Source organism: Anastrepha obliqua, chromosome 1 (genome assembly GCF_027943255.1).
Source record: "Anastrepha obliqua isolate idAnaObli1 chromosome 1, idAnaObli1_1.0, whole genome shotgun sequence".
NCBI lineage: Eukaryota > Metazoa > Arthropoda > Insecta > Diptera > Tephritidae > Anastrepha > Anastrepha obliqua.
Genome location: NC_072892.1, coordinates 35,523,792 through 35,544,330, shown reverse-complemented (window position 1 = coordinate 35,544,330; position 20,539 = coordinate 35,523,792). Strand labels below are relative to the sequence as shown.

General features: G+C 37.8%; 3 protein-coding genes across 3 annotated transcripts; 2 read left to right on the top strand and 1 right to left on the bottom strand.

Annotated features, from left to right (window-relative positions):
• The first annotated feature begins 7,686 nt into the window (after positions 1-7,686).
• LOC129253106 (transcription initiation protein SPT3 homolog) lies at positions 7,687-9,028 on the top strand. Its single transcript, XM_054891354.1, has one exon. It carries the CDS (start codon positions 7,775-7,777, stop codon positions 8,873-8,875), a length of 1,101 nt encoding a protein of 366 aa, XP_054747329.1. The 5' UTR covers positions 7,687-7,774; the 3' UTR covers positions 8,876-9,028.
• Positions 8,937-10,894, bottom strand: LOC129253105 (zinc finger protein 184). Its single transcript, XM_054891353.1, has 4 exons — positions 10,531-10,894; positions 9,593-10,467; positions 9,393-9,527; positions 8,937-9,317 (listed from the first exon to the last, which is right to left on the bottom strand). The coding sequence occupies exons 1-4, from the start codon at positions 10,675-10,677 to the stop codon at positions 9,038-9,040; spliced, it is 1,437 nt and encodes a 478-aa protein (XP_054747328.1). The 5' UTR covers positions 10,678-10,894; the 3' UTR covers positions 8,937-9,037.
• Positions 10,895-13,995: 3,101 nt separating this feature from the next.
• Positions 13,996-19,625, top strand: LOC129252987 (kelch-like protein 18). Its single transcript, XM_054891196.1, has 7 exons — positions 13,996-14,400; positions 14,491-15,191; positions 15,270-15,416; positions 15,558-15,701; positions 15,910-16,024; positions 18,424-18,778; positions 18,835-19,625. The coding sequence occupies exons 1-7, from the start codon at positions 14,155-14,157 to the stop codon at positions 18,960-18,962; spliced, it is 1,836 nt and encodes a 611-aa protein (XP_054747171.1). The 5' UTR covers positions 13,996-14,154; the 3' UTR covers positions 18,963-19,625.
• Positions 19,626-20,539: the final 914 nt, after the last annotated feature.

Below are 20,539 nucleotides of genomic sequence, written 5' to 3'. Positions count from 1 at the left end.
AAACGAAGACTTTTACAACCTCGGCATCTTAAAAAAAGCAGAAAAACTACAATTCTAAATTTCTTGAGGCCCGATGGTTGGCTTTATACGAATATATAACTAAAATCTTTACTGGCAACTCTAAAACTAATTGAGCTATAATCTAGAATTTATGTCCGTTACAACTGAATTGAAGGAGGAAGCTTTTCGGGATGACGGTCGCTATTCGGGGTGTGAATGCTGTGCATTCCGCTGTTGTCATGTTTGCATTGACTTATGTCAGATTCCGAGGTTATCTGGTCTGATACACGGAACAGACTGTGCGGGGAACCAAGAGCTGCCGGTTAATCCACTCTCGAGGATGGGAGCGGGAAGTAGGAGTGGGTTGGGATACAAGGGAGAAACACATTAATAGAGGTGAAAGCCGTAGGGGCTGAGAGCGCCAGATGGCGGGAGCAAAACCTGGCCACATATTGCGTGGCTGCCATGGGATTTATGTCGAATGTCCCGGTGTTCGAAGTCAAGGTATGACTTCTTCTTTAATTCATGCGCTATTGGTATAACTTGTATTTCATGAGCAAGACCAAGAGAGCAGCCACTTTGCTTAAACCATAATTCGATACCGCTTGCCACGATTTGACAATGTTGGCAAACATAAGGGATTTGTTTTGTGGTGACTGGTGACCATTTGGCTAGTGTGGACTCGGGCAAGGTTCTTCCTTCCAATCAGTTATAGTAATTTTCCCTAAAGGTTGCTCATGAATTGACATACTTGGCCGAGAAATAAAATTCGTACATTGCAAACGGAAAAGAGGGAAGAACAGGAAATGTATAAAAAAGACCGAAACGAAAGAACTGATGTCAATATTCCTCCAATTTACCAGTTCCCATCAGTACAAAAAGTAGTTGTTGTTATTGTAGTAGTTCATCGAGCCCTGCTAGCACGATATATGTAGTAGCCGATCGTCATCGCCTATCTCTTCTAACGGTAGGCCTAGTATACATGCTGTTTCGACGGGTTGAGTCCAAAGGGAGAGAGGTATAAGATGAGTAGATTCAAGGATGCATGTGAATAGGTGGTAGTCAGTTTAGTCAGTCTACTCAACAGCTATCGAAGCTACTTTAGTAAGTAGTTCAGTTAGGAGGCTGCGTCTGCGCCTAAGAAGACCTACTTGGACAAGAAATCAAATTCGACATCAAGAGGGAAAGGGGGGAAAACAGGCAAGGAAAGGAAAGGGGGAAAGGTGTAAAACAAAATACCGAACTACGACAAGTAAGTTAATCATTCTTCAATTATAGCAGTAGCTAGAAGACGTTAAAACCCACCTACAGTTCGGTTAAGCGCATGGTGTTCTCACCATCAGGAGATTCAGCTAGTTATCTGCTCTCATTGACGGGATATAATTGTAGGCTACTTATGGGCGCTCACACCCTTTTTGGGTGTTTGGCCAAGCTTTTCCTCCTATTTGTGGCGTGCGTCTTGATGTTGTTCTACAAATGAAGGGACCTACAGTTTTAAGCCGATTCCGAACGGCAGATATTTTTATGAGGGGTTTTTTCATGGCAGAAATACACTCGGAGATTTGCTATTGCCTGCCGAGGGGCGACCGCTTCTATTTAGAAAAAACGTTTTCTTCATTTTGGTGTCTCACAGAGATTCGAGCCTACGTTCTCTCTGTGAATTCCGAATGGCAGTCACGCACCAACCCATTCGGCTATGACGAACGCCGGGATTAGTCACTTTAAATTTCTGTTATATTTAAAGCAAATCAAGAAGAGCCTGAAAACACGCTACAAGCTCACTATTTTCTACTGATGATACAGTACAGTTCCTACAAAAAGTCGCTCCGGACCGCGTAAGCCATCTGAGAGCGACATCCGTTAGCCAACCGGTTTTGAGCCTTAGTTCACTGCTAAAAGAGAAGGATCCGTAAGTGTTCTCTATTTCACTGAGTCCTTAAGCATCTTAGCTTAAAGCTAACAAGCCACTGTATGTGTCTATGTCACCGAAGCCAAATATCTGGACATAACACCTGATGCCAAACTGCGCTGGAAAGCTCACGTCAAGAAAAGAACGAAAGTCAAGCTTATTTGAAATTAAATGGTTTGGGTTGATCAATATATATTATACATTTAATATATTACCTCATGGGTAGGCGCTCAAGCTTATCAATCCGCAATAAATTACTTATTTACAAACAAATACTAAGACCGGTTTAGACTTACGGCATACAATTCTGGAGATGCGCTAGTCAAAATGTCTGCAAACCAAAATTATATAACGACCTTCATAGTGATCTGGGCACACAAACAGCAACTGAAAAATCATGTCAGCTTACTTCGGCTGAATTCCGAAAATTTGCAGTAATTTTGTTTACAACTCCTTTTCCCCAGATGGACTTCAGCAGCTCGGCAAAAAAAAATAAATCTCATCAGTAAAACTACGGCGGATGGTTCCATATGTAGAAGTCCACGGAAGTGGGGGAAAGTTATTGATCGTTGTTGGGAGTGGCCAGGACGATTCTTCTGCATTTGGTTCAAGCAGCTCACAACTTCCGGGATTAGCCCAAGTATCCTCTGGGTAGCTTTCGAACACCCGTTCGGGAGTGAGCTAAAGTGAGAAGACGAAACATTCCATGAAAGGAGAATCGACACACACCATCCCCATCTTTTCGTCGATTTCAAAGCTGCAGCTAAGTGGTTATAGCGCCAATTAAGAAGAAGAAGAAGAGATTTGGGAGTGAAAACACGTGTGGAGCTGCAAATTTTATGAATTGAAGTAAAGTTTAGAAGAAAATGTCGTATACTGTGCCAAACTATTGTATAATAAAGTTGTTGAACGGGAAATAATTGCAAAACTGTTATTTTCGGAATGTTGGGACTTAGAAAGGTTGTTCATGAACCATTCGCTAATCATTGAGTAAGGAATAAGATAAACCCAACTCAGTGAAATTTAATCACAAAAGAGCGCGTAATTTGTGAAATCTATTTTAATTTGGAGATTTTGGTAAGTAATGCCTAAATGTCAGTAGTGAATAATTCCTTGAATTTGTCAAGTAGAGCGCGCTAAAATTTCTGAAAATGGTCGATATTTAAGAACAATATATCGCAAAATTCGTGACTTTTTTGGTGGAAATAATCGTCCGAATGAGTTGGCAATTCAAAGGTTGGTGAAAAAACTTCAAGAAACTGGTTCTGTCGAGAATAGAAAAGGACTGACTTGATGAACAAACTTCAACATCCATATCTCGGCTTGGGCTAAAGACTTGGTTGATAGTAAAGACTTGCTTGTCTTTGGAAAAATATAAAAATTTATTTTTATGAATTTTATTTTTAGGGTAGGTCTTAGTACTATGTTAATACTGGACTGACTGCCAGCATATTTGACAGTCGTATTTATACATATACCTCGTCTTACTGCTTCATGTCCACGACTTGTATATTAGTTTCTTTGTTTGGTGTTTATGAAAAACATGTTTATCTCTTGTTTTTCTTACAATATGTTTATCTTTTCTTCTTCTTAATTGACTTGAAAAAACTTGACGGATACTTCTCCGCGCCGGTACAAGGTAATCCGAAATGAAACCACTGCAATAATACGACAAGCGAAACGTTGGTACAGTTACTCAAAACTTGATCCGTCACTTCCAACAAGAGAACTGTGGCGCAACCTAAAAAAATTTAAAATTCATGGCAAGGAAACACTATTTCGGCTTCAAAGACAGTGCGGTGAAGCTCATGGCCAGCTACCTTAGTGACAGAACGCAGAAGGTAAAAACCAGTAAATTAACATCTCAGTCTAGATACGTACAAACTGGTGTTCCGCAAGGGTCTATCCTTGGTCCACTTTTATTCAATGATGTTTTTGTCAATGATGTTTTTGTCAATGATGTTTTCACCGTTTGTCAGTACGTGAATGTCCATGCATATGCTGATGTACAATTGTACTTGTCCAGTCGTATTGGTCTCGTTGAAGATTTATGTTTCAAAATAAACAGTGATTTGTCTGCTATTTCTGTATGGGCTAATAAAAACTGAACGTCTGAACGCGTCAAAGTCATATGTCTTACCTACATATATGTAATAGTGTTGTGCATGTTGACAATATCCCTAAATTGTGGATAGGTACAAGTTCCCTTACCTTTATGGATAAGGTAAAAAAATTGGGGTTTATTCTTAACACAAAACTTACCTGTGCTGACCATATAAATAGGGTTGTAGGGAATATTTACGCTACATTGCGAACACTGAGAGAAAACGAGGCGCAAATTAGTTCTCCAGCTAATTATGCCTCTCATTATCTACTCTGAGGTGGTATACAGCAAACTCGACTCCACATCTTGCCATAAACTTAATAACGCCACGCGGTATGTATATGGGATTGGCAGATATGACCATATCTCTGCCTTCAGATCAAGGTTACTAGGCTGTTGCCTTAATAGTTATTTATCTGCTAGGAATTGCATATTTTTGTGCAAAGTTATATTATTCAGGTCTCCTCCCTATCTGACAGAGAAGTTGATACCAGTAAGGTCTCGCAGACACAACAAATTAATTGTTCCAAAATTTAATTACCTACCATCATCTAGATTATTTTTCATTAACGCTGTTAAAGTGTGGAACTCATTACCCGACACTGTGAAGGCTGGACGTAACAGATTTAACTTCAGGGCACAAGTCTATAATTATTTTAAAAGTGTTTGATTGCATTAAAGTAGCGCATTAAATTTCTCTCTACATTCTCTAATTACTCGTACTACTTTTGTTTTTTTCTTTTCTAAATCCTTCTTTTCTTTTCCTACTGCTTCTTTTCTTCTTATTATTATAGTTAAGTTAAATATATTGGATTGATTTGTAAATGAACTGGTGTAAAATTTAGATTAAGAAACTTGTATGTTAAAAACATTCCAGTTTTTTATAATATTGTTGAAGTACTATTAAAAGACCGTAGTCTTACTATGTACTCTTTATATAAACAAATAAATAAATAAAATAAATAAATAAATTGGCGCGATAACCGCTTACGCAATTTCGGCCGAGTTTAACAAAGCGCGTCAGTCGTTTCTTTCTTGTGCTAACCGGCGACAGTTGGACACACCAAGTGAAGCCAAGTCCTTCTCCACCTGATCTTTCCCATGCAGAGGAGGCCGCCCTCTTCCTCTGCTACCACCAGATGGTACCGCAGCGAATACTTTCAGAGCCGGAGCGTTTGTATCCATTCGGACGACATGACCCAGCCAACGTAGCCGCTGGCTCTTTATTCGCTGTGCTATGTCTATGTCGTCATAAAGCTCATACAGCTCATCGTTCCATCGCCTGCGATATTCGCCGCTGCCAACGTGCAAAGGTCCAAAAATCTTACGCAGAATCTTTCTCTCGACCACTCCAAACGTCGCTTCATCGGATATTGTCATCGTCCACGCTTCTGCGTCATACGTTAGGACGGGCATGATGAGAGTTGTAGAGTGTTAGTTTTGTTCGTCGAGAGAGGACTTTACTGCTCAGTTGCCTACTTAGTCCAAAGTAGCACTTGTTGGCAAGAGAGATTCTACGTTGGATTTCAAGGCTGGCATTGTTATCGGTGTTAATGCTGGTTCCTAAATAAACGAAGTTTTCTACAACTTCGGAATTATAACTGTCAACAGTGACGTGGCTGCAGATACGCGAGTGCGCCGACTGTTTGTTTGAAGACAGGAGGTACTTCGTTTTGTCCTCGTTCACCACCAGGCCCATTCGATTTGCCTCTTTATCCAGTTTGGAGAAGGCAGAACTAACAGCGCGGTTGTTAAGGCAATTGTACGCTCTTATAAAATATTGTGCCTAAGCGATTAAGTTGTGCGTTTATCTTCTGGTATTCTTTAAATATGTTTGGATTTGTTCAGCCCTGAATGATTATACTTAGAATTTACTTAACTATTTTTATTTATTATTTGTGAATGAAATCATTCCTTAACTCGTTCTGAACAATTAGACATTCATAAATCGACTGATGACCGCATTTTAGTAGAAGTGCGTGCTCATGAGGACATTTAAATAGCGAAATTTTTCACATATAATTGTTAACAGCCGTATTTTGAATGGAAATAGTGAAACCTGAAAGAATTTAAATTTTTATCATTCAATTATTATTAGAATCTACGCTTGACTCAAATGTAAGCACAACCAAATCAAAGTCAGAGCAAGTAATTTATACGAAACCATGATACAATTATTAAAGGTTTGCTCACTAGTGACATTCGATATTTGATACTCCCTTACCAAAGGTTGCATTTAAGAAGGTGAATAAAGTGGAAAATATTAAATCCTTTTTGGTAAAAATGGTAGCAAAAAAGTAGTCTCTTACTTAAATGGGAAGAAACTGTGAACGGTTTAAAAAATCAATTTTAATTAATATAATATTTGAAAGTAAAAAATGGTACAAATAGAAGTTATTAGCGGAAATTGCCAAGTCTAATATTAAAACAAGAAATTATTTAACTTAATTCAGGATTTTTTTTTTAATTAATTTTTAAATTAAAATCGATCGCGAAGTTGCTAAGTTTCGCCAATATGAAACTTTTTTGTTAAAAATAACTAAATAATTGGCACGTACAATTCTGTTAAGTGTTTGGCCGAGATCCTCCTCCTATTTGTAGCGCGCGTCTTGATGTTATTCCATAAATGGTAGGAGGTACAGTTTTATGTGGAGCTTTTTTATGCTGGTATTGTGATTTGCTAAGCCTCCTCTGGACACCTCATCCATCCAGGGAAAGTGGGCTCATTGGAAACAAGTCCCGTCAATCCCAACTTTTTTATAATGAGTTCAGAAATGTTATCGTTCGCATCGGGACTATTCAATTATTCTCCCTGCCGTAACTCTTTTGGAAATGCTAGCTCTTTACAAAACATGAATTCCGTCTAAATAACCACATCATAAGAAATAAAGCTTTGTTAATTCTCTATTCATTGATCTCGGATTGTCTCAATTACTCTATCATGTCCTGACTTAGACGGTATATATTTTATGTCATACTACCATAGTCCTGAACATACCCATGAAAACTCTTAAGCGAGTTGTTGCTCGTAAGCAGATCATTTTCAAAATTAAATGTGTTTTCTATAAATTTTACTTTTCCTCCACTTTTACTCAAAATTTCTAGAGCTAGCAACCCAGTGTCTTGCTAAGGGAGCCGATTTGTCAAGAGAGAACGGGAAAGCTGCTTACTGAGCAAACCTTTTATCATTGAATCATGATACGAAACGACACTAAAAGCGGTTGCTCAAAACTGATTTGTCTTTAAAAGTGTCATCTGGACGACTAGGTTACACAAACAAGTATTCTCTTTTTTGCCAGCTAATACGTAGTACACAGTTTCTTGTGTAAGCCCATGTTAATTCTTAGCCATTTGAATGTATGCCGCTTGTCAAGTAAACCCGGGGCGAATTCATAGATGATGAACTCGCTAGAGCAACAACATGTGCATGTATTTCGACTTTGCATTTTGTTTGTTCGAGTGTTAAAATTCAATAAGAACGAAAGCAAACAACTGAGGCAACAACCAAAAAAATGCACTTTGGCATTCGAATCGGGAAAAACTCAAAAAAATCAGCTGCCATGGCGAAATCACCTTGGTTGGATTCGTCTTAGTCAAACCTGCGTTGCGAACCCTCAGCTGTTTTACGTGTAACAACTCTGCTTTTGTGTTTCATTTGTTCCTGTTTCACAAACATTTAACTCGATTTTAGCGTTGTGTGTAAACAGTTTTATTTATTGGTACGTTTATTATTAAAATTCGTTTATTACCGCAATGGAAAAATGAATTACAACAGCAAACGTTCCGTGCGTCAAAACTCGACAAGTTTCAATGCAGCTTCTGCAGCTGCGTCCAATTCCGATGGCAGTGGTACTACAACGCCCACATTGATAATGCAACAGCAACCACAAGCCGTCGCCTCACCGCATGCGCTCCAGCATCAGCTCTCCAATAGCAGTACCACCAGCAATGCAGCCGGCATTGCGAGTGGACTGGCAGCCGGCGGAGTAGCCGATGACGCGCCTGTCACTTTGCTTCCGGAAATCTCCGATATAATGCGCAGCTTTGGCGACAGCGATCAGCCGCGCATGGAAAGTGTCAAGCTAGTAGAACATATACTACAGCAACAATTGCGTGGCATGTTTAATGAGGCTTCACTAGTGGCTATGCGGCGCAAGAATAGCCCTTGTCCAACGCAGGCTGACTTTGAATTTTTGATGCGTAACCATCCAGTTAAAATAGCACGCATGCGCAAACATTTAAAGGATATGAAAATATTAAAGCGCTTCCTAAGCATACGCACAGGGCGGCCGCAGGATTTCATGGATGATTTAGAACAGCAAGAATCTGACGACGAGCTAGCAATTGAGGTGCCAGAACTGTACGACGAGGAGCGCACTCGTCGACTATTTCGGGCCGATCGCATTTCGCAAATACTGACTGGCCAACAATATTTGGAATTTAATGAGGCCAGAAAAACGTCTTTCTACTGTCGTCATGGTGAAAAGATAAAAAATAAGTTTAGACGATTCCTCGACTTGCCGCCAGACCTACGCATACCTACAACCACAATGAATATTTTAGCCTACTTTGCCCACGAAACCATAGCTGTGATTGTGGATTATGCCATATTAACGCGGTTAAACTCCGAAAATCGTGTAACCGAACCATACAGTCGCATTACATCTACCGGTGCTTCGCCAGCAATGTTGCACATTTGCCCTGAGGTAACCCAAGGACGGGGCATGGAAGTGGTGCGTCCAATCAGCGTACAGGAAATTCACGAGGGAATGCGCCGCTTCCGACAAATGACTAGCAAGAAAATCGGCTTTTATCGCAGCTCTTGCGACGCTGACTTTCGCCGCTCATTCCTTGCCATATAAAGCAAAGAATTTCTGAAGCTTACTATAAATATAATTCTAAGTTAGGAAGAACATAGTGAACAACCTTTTCAAATACATAAAATGTGTGTTATAATACTAATAGTAAACAATTACAATTTTAAATTGAATAAACCTAATGTTATTTTGTCCAAATGTTTTAGTTTATATATTCGATATGGATGCTGGTAGTTCCTTTGATGGACCAATAGACAATGATTTAATCTCCGTATGTGACATTTGGGCAACACGTACGGCATTTTGATGCAGCTTTGTTTCGATATGCTGTTTCATGTGATGCTGCAGGCGGAAGTCCTTGCCACAATACTCACAGTGATACAGCTTAATGTCGGCGTGTATCAGTTTGTGTTTGCTGAGCGCATGGGCATATGCGAAGGCTTTATTACATTCATCGCAGACGTACGGTTTGACACCGCTATGAACGCTGTGAATTAAAAAAAGAAAATTCACGCAAATTCCATTAACACCAATATTCATACTTAATGCAGTTTCCACTTACGTCTCGTGGGCTTTCTTCACACTTTCATAGAAGAATGTCCGACTGCAGAACGAACATTTATATGGTTTGCCGCCAGTGTGCAGAAACATATGCTTGCGCAATTTTTCACGCAGATGAAAACGTTTATCGCAGAGCCTGTCAACAAAAAATAATTAATGTAGTCAAACAGGATTTTACAAATAATTGCCACAAGTGCTTACTCGCAAGCGAAACGCAACTCTTTGTCGTGTCGCCGTCTATGCTCCATCATGCGGCCGCGTTTCGCATAAATATTCCCACATATATCGCAAATATGAGCGGCGTTACGAATAGTACTTCGCGAGCTTTTTTCTGCTGTGGCCCCCAAAATTTCCGCTTCCTGAACGGATTTAGTTGGCTGTTGTTTTTGTTTTCCTTTGTTGTTGGTGGTAGATTTTGTAGGCGACTTTCGTTTTCCCATTTGCGATGCATTTTCACTCATGGATCTTAGGTCCCAACACTTATTTTCGGATTTTATATTTACAGGAGCTGATTTTTTTTCTTCAGCAGTAGCTTCTTCAGAAATGGCGTCATCATCAGGTTCAACTTTCATATCATAATTAAATAACGACTGATCTCCCTGCGAATCATGCTCTTCTGCTTCCGATACGGTCTCAGGTGCGGACATACTAGCAGTTTCTGCATCATTGTCAAATTCTATGTCGTCCAAATACTCTGGTTTGCATTCTTCATTTATTTCCTCCTCTTCCTCATTTAGTGCTACTATCTCCTGCTCTTCATCTTCTATATTAATTGCGTCTATGTCGGAAAATGACAACTCTAGCACTTCTACTTTCATGTCTTTACTATTCTGTACTTGTTCTTCATTGATGTAGACCTCATCACTGGGCACATTACCATTCGCCCAATAATCCAACTCCACTTTCACAGAAGTTGTTGTCGAATCATTTGTTTCAACTCTCGCCTCGTCAGAGATTCTTAAGTTTTGAAGGATTTGATGTGTACGCAACACTTTAGCGCGAAACTGATAGGCCAAACTTAGTGACAGCTCACAGTTCTTGCAAATAAATTTGGGTAGTCCTTCGCAGACATCCACCTATTTTAAAGTTAGACATTTATTTCCACATCCATAAATTGATTAATTTTAATTACGCCTTACCTCCTCCAACTCAACGCCGGTTATAAGACGCAGCATTTCATTTGGCGGCTCCTCACCTTCGTCCAGTGGCTTGTAAAGAGAGCGCAGCTTAGTTGAACGTTTCAAGCATACTCGACAGCTATTGGGAACTACATTATTCAACTTCATATCACTTTGTTTTACACTGCACCGGTTCAAGTCGTTAATAAATAAATATGGTAAAACAGTAATTTTTTGTTTACAATTATCCGCGTTATTTTTTTGTGCATATATATATAAATATTAAAAAGAAGAAATTATTGCCGTTTCTTTCAATCGCGGAACAGCTGAGATTGACAACCAGCCGCTAGTGATGCAATATACGGAAATTTTGGCAGACCGGTAGGTTACACAAATCTTTTTCTCCTTTCAAACGCAAATTACGTAAGGTAAAGATGCAGGTCGCAATTTTCATCTGAAACCAAAAACCCAAAAAGTTTTTATTTTGGTATAATACTCGTATAGCTTCTAGTAAAACCAAGAAAATTAAACAAAAAGTGAAAAATTCAACGATTTTTCGGTAATTAAAAAAAAATTAATTTTTTGTGAAAAACAATTTCACTTTAGATTGTTTAAAAAGTGGGTTAATCATAACTTTCTGAAGGTTTTTTATGTTCAACTAGAAGAGAATTTAATTCCGACTGCAATCAATGTTATCTCGTTTCGATAGGACGTTTAACTTGTTTCCTATCTTTCCCGCCAATTAGCAAAAATCGCAAATTAAAAAACCGAGATATCGCACTTCGAGCGATCCGGCCGTTCGTATACCTGCTGGACGCTTGCTCACAATTTCTTCTGTAATTCCGAAAATATTTAGAATTCGCTTCTGAAATTTTGAGGACACATTCTTAAATAGTTTGGGAAGGCATTTATGCAAAAAAAATATCGATTTTTTGAAGCCTCTAAAGCAGGCTCCCCCCTTAACGAATTTACTACCCCATTAAGTGTATACGTGGCGTACATTTTTTAGTACTTTTGATTGCCCAAAAAATGACTACGTTTTAGTGTAAAAGTTGCTGTAGCAGCATAAACATTCCCCATATATGTATGTTTGGGGAATGCTGCTGGAGTGCCAGTTCTTGGATTGATGTAAATTCAGGTCGTTCCGGTAACGTAGAAATGACTGTAACCGCTTGACTTACAAACGCAAAAGCTATCGCTCGCTCGTGCTGATGAAAACCTATGGAGCACAACCAAAAGTTGAAGATATTTCAAATGTCAATTTTAGAACCATGAAACCAGTCTCAATATATAAAAGTGTTTTTTCTGCACAAAATTTAAAGTAAATTTGTTCAACAAATGTGACTTCTAACGTATGTTATGTTTTTAAAGAGTGATTTTTTTTCTCTGAGTTCGACGACTGGACTAGCAATCATAAACTAATTACTAATTAGAACTTGCTCACTATATTTAATTTAAATATTTAATCCCTTTATACACTTACACTTACCCACGTTCAACTTATGTCTGATTACCTAATCCGCATACATCTCTGCTAAAATATATGTGCCCAATAACTATCGTAATTTCTAAATGTGGTAACTCCCCTTTTCTTTCAACTTCTTTCTTGTGGTTAATTACTCATTTTTTGCCTTAGTTCCTCATTCTTTTGGTATTGTTGCCAAACGGTTCATAATTCGTTACAATTTTTTTTACATATCCCAGCTATAATCTTTAACCCGTGGTAACTTAGCCGAATAATGGACTAAAATGACAATATCGGCTTCATCAAGGCTCAGTTGACATTGTCGGCTTAGTTCGATCACTATGAAGGTATTCGAAGAGAAATCACCAAAACCAAGTGCGAATACGCCAAAACTTGAATTCAGTTGAGTTATTTTTTACAATTATTGGATGTGACTCATGACGCAATTTTCTATGTTTTAATTGTTATCTGCGTTTTTTGTTTTCGTTCATCCTAATAGTTTAAAATTAGTCGAAGATAAGAAAAGACGGCACTACAGACGAAAAAAACTACGTTACTGGAACGGCACAGATTTATATTCGGCCAATGACTGTCGTTCCGGCAGTAATCCCTAAATATTTAGGAAAATGTTATGCTGCTTCAACTACAACAACAAATTTTCTTCAGCGCCGTTTAAAAAAATACATATTTATGGCACTGGCGCACAGAATAAAATCTTAAAGAGTATTGCAAAAATATTTATTTTTTTTGTGACTGAATATTTTAGGCAGCTGATCGGCAGCTCATCTTCCAATAAACTTTATCAGCAGTTAATTGACAGATATTAGTTAAGGGATTACATGGGTTTCGTGGATTCAAAAAGCGATTTTTTTTGCTTATTAATTTCCACAACATCTCAAGAATATTTTCCTAAATTTTCAAGTCCATCCGAATAATAGTTTCGGAGATACAGTCTTTGGAAGGTGTGCGCTCCAAGCCACTTTTATTGTTACTCAAAACTTTAAACGCGTTTTTCTCGGAACCGTGTTTTCAAAGTCGGTTGTCAAATGTGCTCGAAAACTACTCAACCAATCTTGATGAAATTTTACACAGCTGTTCGAGATGCAATTTACTCGTGCTTGGACGAAGGATTTTTTTTTCACTTACAACTATTTAAAAAAAAAAAACAAAATGTCAAGCAAATTTGACCGAAATTTTCATTTTTTTGGAAAAATGTGTGCCAAAATTCAAATTTTTACTTTTTTTTCGTTCAAGCACGAGTTTATTATCTTAACTAAAACACTTATTTTTGTTTTTTTTTTTTTCATTTTCGTTAATCCTGTCAGGAGCTATGCTGACAACGCGGGCGTACCTTTTTTTCAAGCGGTCACGGGAAAGACGTTTTTTCTTTTTTTTTGAAAATTTCAGAAATTATTCTTTAAATATCTATCTATAAGACAGAAAAAAGTTTTAATTAAATAATAATTTTTTACATAGAAAAGAGAATATTGAAAATAGGCCTTTATTTTACCCGACCAAACCCATGTAACCCCTTAATCAAATGTTGAGAATTCACTCTCAGCCATCAGAAAATAATTTGTGTTAGAGCGCATAATCAAATATTGACAAAACGGCCTTTAATATTTCATATTTCGAATTGTTTATTTTCTCTTTTGTTTAAAAATTGTACATACTTTCATTGTTAATTTGTTCTACTTGCCCAAATACTTAATTCTACACAAATTATACATCCATTTGGAACTCTTTATTGAATCTCAATAATTATGTTGATACACATTTTCGGTCAAAAAAATGCTCATTAACGACCAACCATTAAATGATAAATTTTGCTTATGTTTCCATAATTATTAATTCTTTGAATGAGCCGTAAGCCCTGGCAGCTAATGCTCCTTTTTATTGTAAAATAATAATTTATTGTTATTTTCCATATATTAAATAAATAAATAATTCTTTGAAGCATAATTCCTCCTAATTGATATTCTACAAACCGCAGCATTTGCGTCAATCTGGCTAGCTGCAGCGATTGAAGAAAGAGAAACAAAACAGAGAGAAGGGCCATTTTCAACTGCAGCATTTGGCCAAATTATTGGTTTATATTTCGTCTAAAACATATTTTCTCAATACAGCATTAAAAATCGATGGAATTGCTTTCGTAATATAAATTTTACCTCTGCACTATAATGGACCAGTGGACGGAACATAATATGAAGAGATTACAGATTTCAGGGCGCGACACTTTGCAGTCATCGCAACCGAAACAGGTACAACAACAAGCATGCTCATCAATAATGGATTTGCCTGATTTTGGCGATTGTGGCGATGACCAAAAATACGTAATTTATAAACATGATGATCTGTTCGGTGAAAGTTTTCCTTTAATGCGTGAAATACGACGCCAAGGCAAACTTTGTGATGTTACGTTGAAGGTGAGCATAAAAATAAACAACAGCTGTTATGTTTTTTATTAGGTCGTAACCCTAACCACCCCACTATACATTTATTAATTTCGACATTAGGTGGAAGATCAATCGTTCTCGGCGCATCGTATTGTGTTAGCTGGTACTATACCGTATTTTTATGCCATGTTTACGAATAATATGGCTGAGAGCCGGATCAAAGAGATTACAATGAAAGAAATCGAGCCCTCTGCGCTCGAAAGCCTCATTAATTATGCCTACAGTGGTCAAGTGCGTATAGATAATCAGAATGTGCAAAGTCTAATGGTGGGTGCATCATTTCTGCAGTTGACTAAAGTGCGCAATGCATGTGCTGACTTCTTGATTTCTCGTTTTCACCCCCATAATGTGTTAGGCATACGCCATTTCGCTGATTCGATGGGCTGTACGCATCTCATAGAGGCCGCTGATAAGTATATCGATCAGAACTTTGCAAAAGTGGTGCAATCAGATGAATTTTTGGGCTTGGAATTCGATGAGCTCATCGATTTAATTAGACGCGATGAATTAAATGTGCCAACAGAAGAAGTGATTTTTGAGGCTTGTATGAAATGGGTAAAGCATATGGAAGATAAGCGTTCAACATTGTTTCCGCAAGTATTATCTAAAGTGCGTCTCCCGCTGCTTTCGCCTCAATTTCTGGCCGATCGAGTGGCGCGCGAAGAACTGATACGCTCCTCACATCAATGTAGAGATCTGCTGGATGAAGCGAAAGATTTTCATCTAATGCCAGAAAGACGGGGTCTGCTCCAAAGTTTCAGGTAAAATTATTTTTGAACCACCAACCACCAAGTAGAAATCACATTCATTGAAAATACATTTTTGTTTTCGATAATTAGAACGCGGCAACGTTGTGGGGAATTTATAATGGGCCAAATTTATGCAGTTGGAGGGTTAGCAAGTAATGGGGAATCTGTAAGCACCGTAGAAATATACGATCCACTGGTTAAGAAATGGGAAATGGGCGAACAAATGTCAATGATGCGGTACGTATCAAAAGCTGTTGTTGCTAGGAAAATAAATAATTAAAAATGTGATTGGTAAGAGAAGGTAACTTATTTCTTGATTCCATGATTCTTGAGCCTACTCTGATGTAACATTTATCAACATGATTTTTTTTTTGTTAGCTCTCGCGTGGGTGTCGCTGTGATGGATGGCAAACTTTATGCTTTCGGCGGCTTTAATGGTACTGAACGTCTCTCTACTGTCGAAGTATATGACCCCAAAAAAAATAAATGGTCGCAAGGACGTGCAATGTTGTGTAAGCGCAGGTAAGCATCACATTAGCCGTTTACACGGCGATCGGTTCTACGTTACCGGAATGATCCATATTCATATCCGTTCAAGAACAGCACTGTCACGTCTGCAGCATTCCACAATAATTTATGGGGAGTGTTTATGCTGTTATAACAACTACATCAAATTAATTCACCCAGTTTGATAATCGCATTTTAATTTTGACACTTTGTTTCCTCCTAGCGCCGTTGGTGTCGCTGCTTTAGATGATTGCATTTACGTATGTGGTGGTTATGATGGTGTTACATCGCTAAATACAGTAGAATGCTACTGCCCGAAGACTGATATTTGGAAAACGGTAGGTAAAACAAACTTTAATACATAAACTCTAAACTACGTCGTGTGCTCAATTATTTGTTTTATGACTATGCGTGTAATCTATCAACAATTTGATAATATTAAACAAAATTTTCATTCACTAGCGTTTTTAATTGATTTTCAAATAATTATATTTTTTAATAAGCATAAAATAATTACGCAAATTGTGCCCCAGCCTAAACTCAATACAGCGCACGCTCGATAACGTGAGCGCTCTAAAGCGTGAACACCCCAAACGTGAACAGACATTTTTGTGCATTGACTACTATAAAACGTGAACAAACCCAAAAAGCTCTAAAAGATGAACAATAAACGTTACAATTATTTGAATGCAGCTTACATTGATCTCAAGTAATTTTGAAATTGGGGAATCCCCTAATTATGAAATAGGCATTTTATTCGAATTGCATGTAAGGAGTGTTTCGTCTTATTTTTTCTGGTGAAAATGAGTTCTAAAAAACCCTTGTGCTTGACATTAAAACAAATGGCTAAAATTCTCGGCTTTTTAAAAAAAGACTCATCTGTCACGATTTTAGCAAAGAAATATAATGTTGCTAAATCAACAATTTGTAACATTAAAGTGAAAAAGCAAGTGATTTTAAAATGCGTAATCAACACGTATTGTGGACTTGGAAATAGAAAAACACTGCGTTCTTCAGGCTTGTTCAAAATGGAGAGAGCTCTTTATCGTTGGTTTATACGATAGCGAGGTAAAAACTGGCCAGTAAGAGCTCTAATGTTTAAAGAAAAGGCAAAAACACTGCATGCAAAATTTAAAGAAAATAAAGCAAACTTCTTCGCTAGTGATATACGGCTCCAATGATTCAAGAAGAGGTACGGTATTCGTCTTCTTAAAATATCAGGCGAAAACTTGTCTTCGCAACCTCAGCTAGTGGATCCGTTTAAAGCTAAAATAGCCGAATTGGAATTGTGCAACGATCAGTTATATAATGCTGATGAGTCGGGGTTACTCTAGAGACTTTTGCCAGAGAAAATGTACGCGTCAAGTTTGGAGAAGAGAGCCCCAGGGGTAAAGTCCGAAAAGCAGCGAATCACGTTTTTATGCTGTTCAAACGCCATTGGATCCCACAAGCTTAAGCTTTTGGTAATTGGAAATGCGAAGAATCCACGCTGCTTTAAAAACTTTCAGTGTCCCACCGACTATAAGAGCTCGAAATCCGCCTGGGTGACGTCGGCTATTTTTAAGCAATGGTTTCATGAGTCATTTGAGTCATGAGAAAGCCTTACCAATTAAAGCTCTCCTCCTAATCGACAACGCTCCATCTCACCCAAATGAAGCTGACCGACAACGGAGAATGGGCAAATTTCGGCAATGTTTATGTCACCAAACGTTACACCCCTCATTCAACCGATGGATCAGAATGCAATAAAAATCACTAAGTTGCATTACAAAAACAGGCTCTAGCTGCAATAGCAGCGATAAAGGCTGATTTGCTCGAGTCATTGAAAAAAATTAACTTAAAAACAGCTATAAATCTTTTGGATGCGGCTTGGTTTCGTGTTGGTGAAGCCACATTAGCTAAGTGCTGGAACAGTATTTTAAATTTTGTGGTAAACAATGATGATCCCGAAGATAATGTTCCGTTGGCGGTTTTAAACGAAAAATGGGAAGCTGAATTTGGCACCTTGATGAGCTACACCGTCGATCTCCTTAGTAGTTTAAATCCTGAGGTTCGTTCGTGGTCGCAGATATGCTCAAAGATATGTATGTGGGTTATTGAAAAAACAATTTTTTATTAAAAATTTCAGTTTGAATTCACGTTACCAGCCATTCATGAATGGAAGGAAGATATCGAGGAGGGCAATGCACATGATGATCATCAACAAGAGGACAAATCCGATGATGACAGAGCAACTAGAGAAAATTAAGCCGACTGAAGCAGTTGAAATTTTCAACAAGGCGTTAATATGGGCTGGTCATGAAGGCGTCGATCAAAATGATATGAGTGTGCTAAGACGGTTAAGGGAGAAAGCTGTGCTTGAAGTTTTAGAAAAACAGAAGATACAAAAAAATATGACTGATTTTGTTTAAATAAAACCATCGTATGACTTAATTTTCAATTGATATGTAAAGAAAACAAGAATAAAATGTGAATTTAAATGTGAAAAAATATATTTACTTAGTCTTTTTGGGCATTCCACAACGTGAAAATTTTTGTTAACGTGAACTGTCTTGGTTTGAATTAGTTCACGTTATCGAGTGTGCGCTGTACTTCGATTTTTAATGCTAAATGTGTAAATTTTTCGGGTTTAATTTAAGTCAAAAATATATCTAAAATATTTATATATATAAAAAGTGTATCTTTCATGTCTCTGATTTTCAACTGATTCTTTCTCTCATCTTCCATTTTCGTTCAGGTGGCGCCCATGATGAAATATCGTTCGGCTGGCGGTGTTGCTGCTTTGGGTGGTTACGTTTACGCACTTGGTGGTCACGACGGATTGTCTATCTTCGACTCAGTAGAGCGTTATGATCCTGTTAAAGATGTTTGGCTCAAAATGCATTCAATGCTAAATCGTCGCTGTCGTTTAGGTGTCGCTGCGCTGAATGGAAAACTATACGCTTGTGGTGGTTACGATGGCACCTCGTTTTTGCGCTCTGTCGAGGTATACGATCCCATAACAGACACCTGGAAACTTGTAACCCCAATGAATTGTAAACGAAGTCGTGTAGCGCTGGCTGCAAATATGGGCAAATTATGGGCTATTGGCGGTGAGTCAGACGTAGCTAAAGTAATGTTAATTACTTAATTCTCGCGTACATTTCAGGCTACGATGGCGAGTCAAACTTATCCACCGTGGAAGTTTACGATCCCGAAACGGATGAGTGGTCCTTTGAGCCATCAATGTGCGCACATAGCGGCGGTGTGGGCGCTGGTGTTATACGTAAACAGTAGTTAGTTGTTTAATGAAATAACTAATTGTAATTAATAGTATTAGTTTGTAGACAATTACTCGTAGTGATATGTTTTCAAAAAGCATAAATGCATTTGCTTGCCTTATTCAAAATCTGTTACTTTTTGTTATCATGTATGTATGTATGTATGCTCTCTATATAGCAAATTCAACTTGCTTTAACTAAAATCATTCCAAATTATGCAGGAAAACTAAAAGTTAAACTAAAATCTCAACAATAACAAAAATGATGACTTTAGAAAGAATTTCGATTTTTGTTTAAAATCAGCGACGATTTAGCGTTGTCGAAATCTAAACGAAGAAAAAGCTAATGTTATATTCAAAATAGTATTTGTAGTAAATTTTTGGCAGCTTTTCGCGGCAATTTTATAATAACAAATATGCAATTTTAAAGTCATTGTGCGTACCTCTTTGCGTAATTATCTTTAATTGTAAAATGTTAAATTAGCGCAAACTCAATGTTTGCATCGACACGATCATACTCAATTATTGTTAGGAATTGTCTAGAAAAAATACAAATGTATACCATTTTAGAAATTGTTAACATTGTGAAGAAAATTGTATTTGTTACACAATGCCGATATATAAATGTAAACTTAAAAAATAATAAAACAAATATCAATGAAATTATTTCATCATATAAATTCCGCTTAATTAAATTTTTCGTACTCTTTGGCAATAGATATTTAGCCATTTAGAAATTTAAATTTTACTTGAAATAAAAACAAGTTAAGATGTAATGTAAAATGTGTAAAGTGACCATGAACATTTATGAAAATATTTGCAGTTATAGGTTAGCCTGGTTGACAATAAGCCACGCATAGACCTTTTGGTCCCTAGCGATACCAGATGGAGACCGACCTCTATGAATACTGAAAGTAGACATCATGTGGGATGTCAGCGCTTTTGGCGAATCTAAGCAGAGCTGGGAGATCCGCTTTTGAGACGTCCTCCAGACCTTCAAACAGTGCGGCTCCCAGTCATTTTAGTCGCGTTTTTAATAATGCCGGACAAACGCACAGAAGGTGTTCTAAAGTTTCCTCAACATCCTATCTGCATTTGTCCGTGTTAGCAATCCCTATCTTGTACGCATATGCAGCCAATAGATTATGACCTGTTAGCATACCTATGCTAGTTCTGCAGTTCTTTCGCGAGAGCGTAAGTACGAATTCAGTCAGTTTTTTGTCGTTAGTTCAACACATAACTTTTGCTGTTTTGCATGTGGTCAAATTAGTCCACCTAGCTTTCACTAGTTTTTTCATGTAGTCATCCATTTCGTTACAAATAGTATTTAGCGGTTTTGGTATGTCGTTCTCTTGTTCTGAAGGTAGTCTAACAGCACTTTTTGTTATCTCATCTACTATTTCGTTCCCCATAATGCCTTTGTGACCAGATACCCAGTAGATATGCAGCCTACTGTTTGCAGCTAGCCTTTCTATAGCCTCCCTGCTCCGTCGAACATTTTTGGACTTAATACAATATGAGCTTATCGCTTTTATTGCTGCTTGACTGTCCATGTATATATTAATTGTTGAGCTCTTTCTTGTTCTAGTGTAGG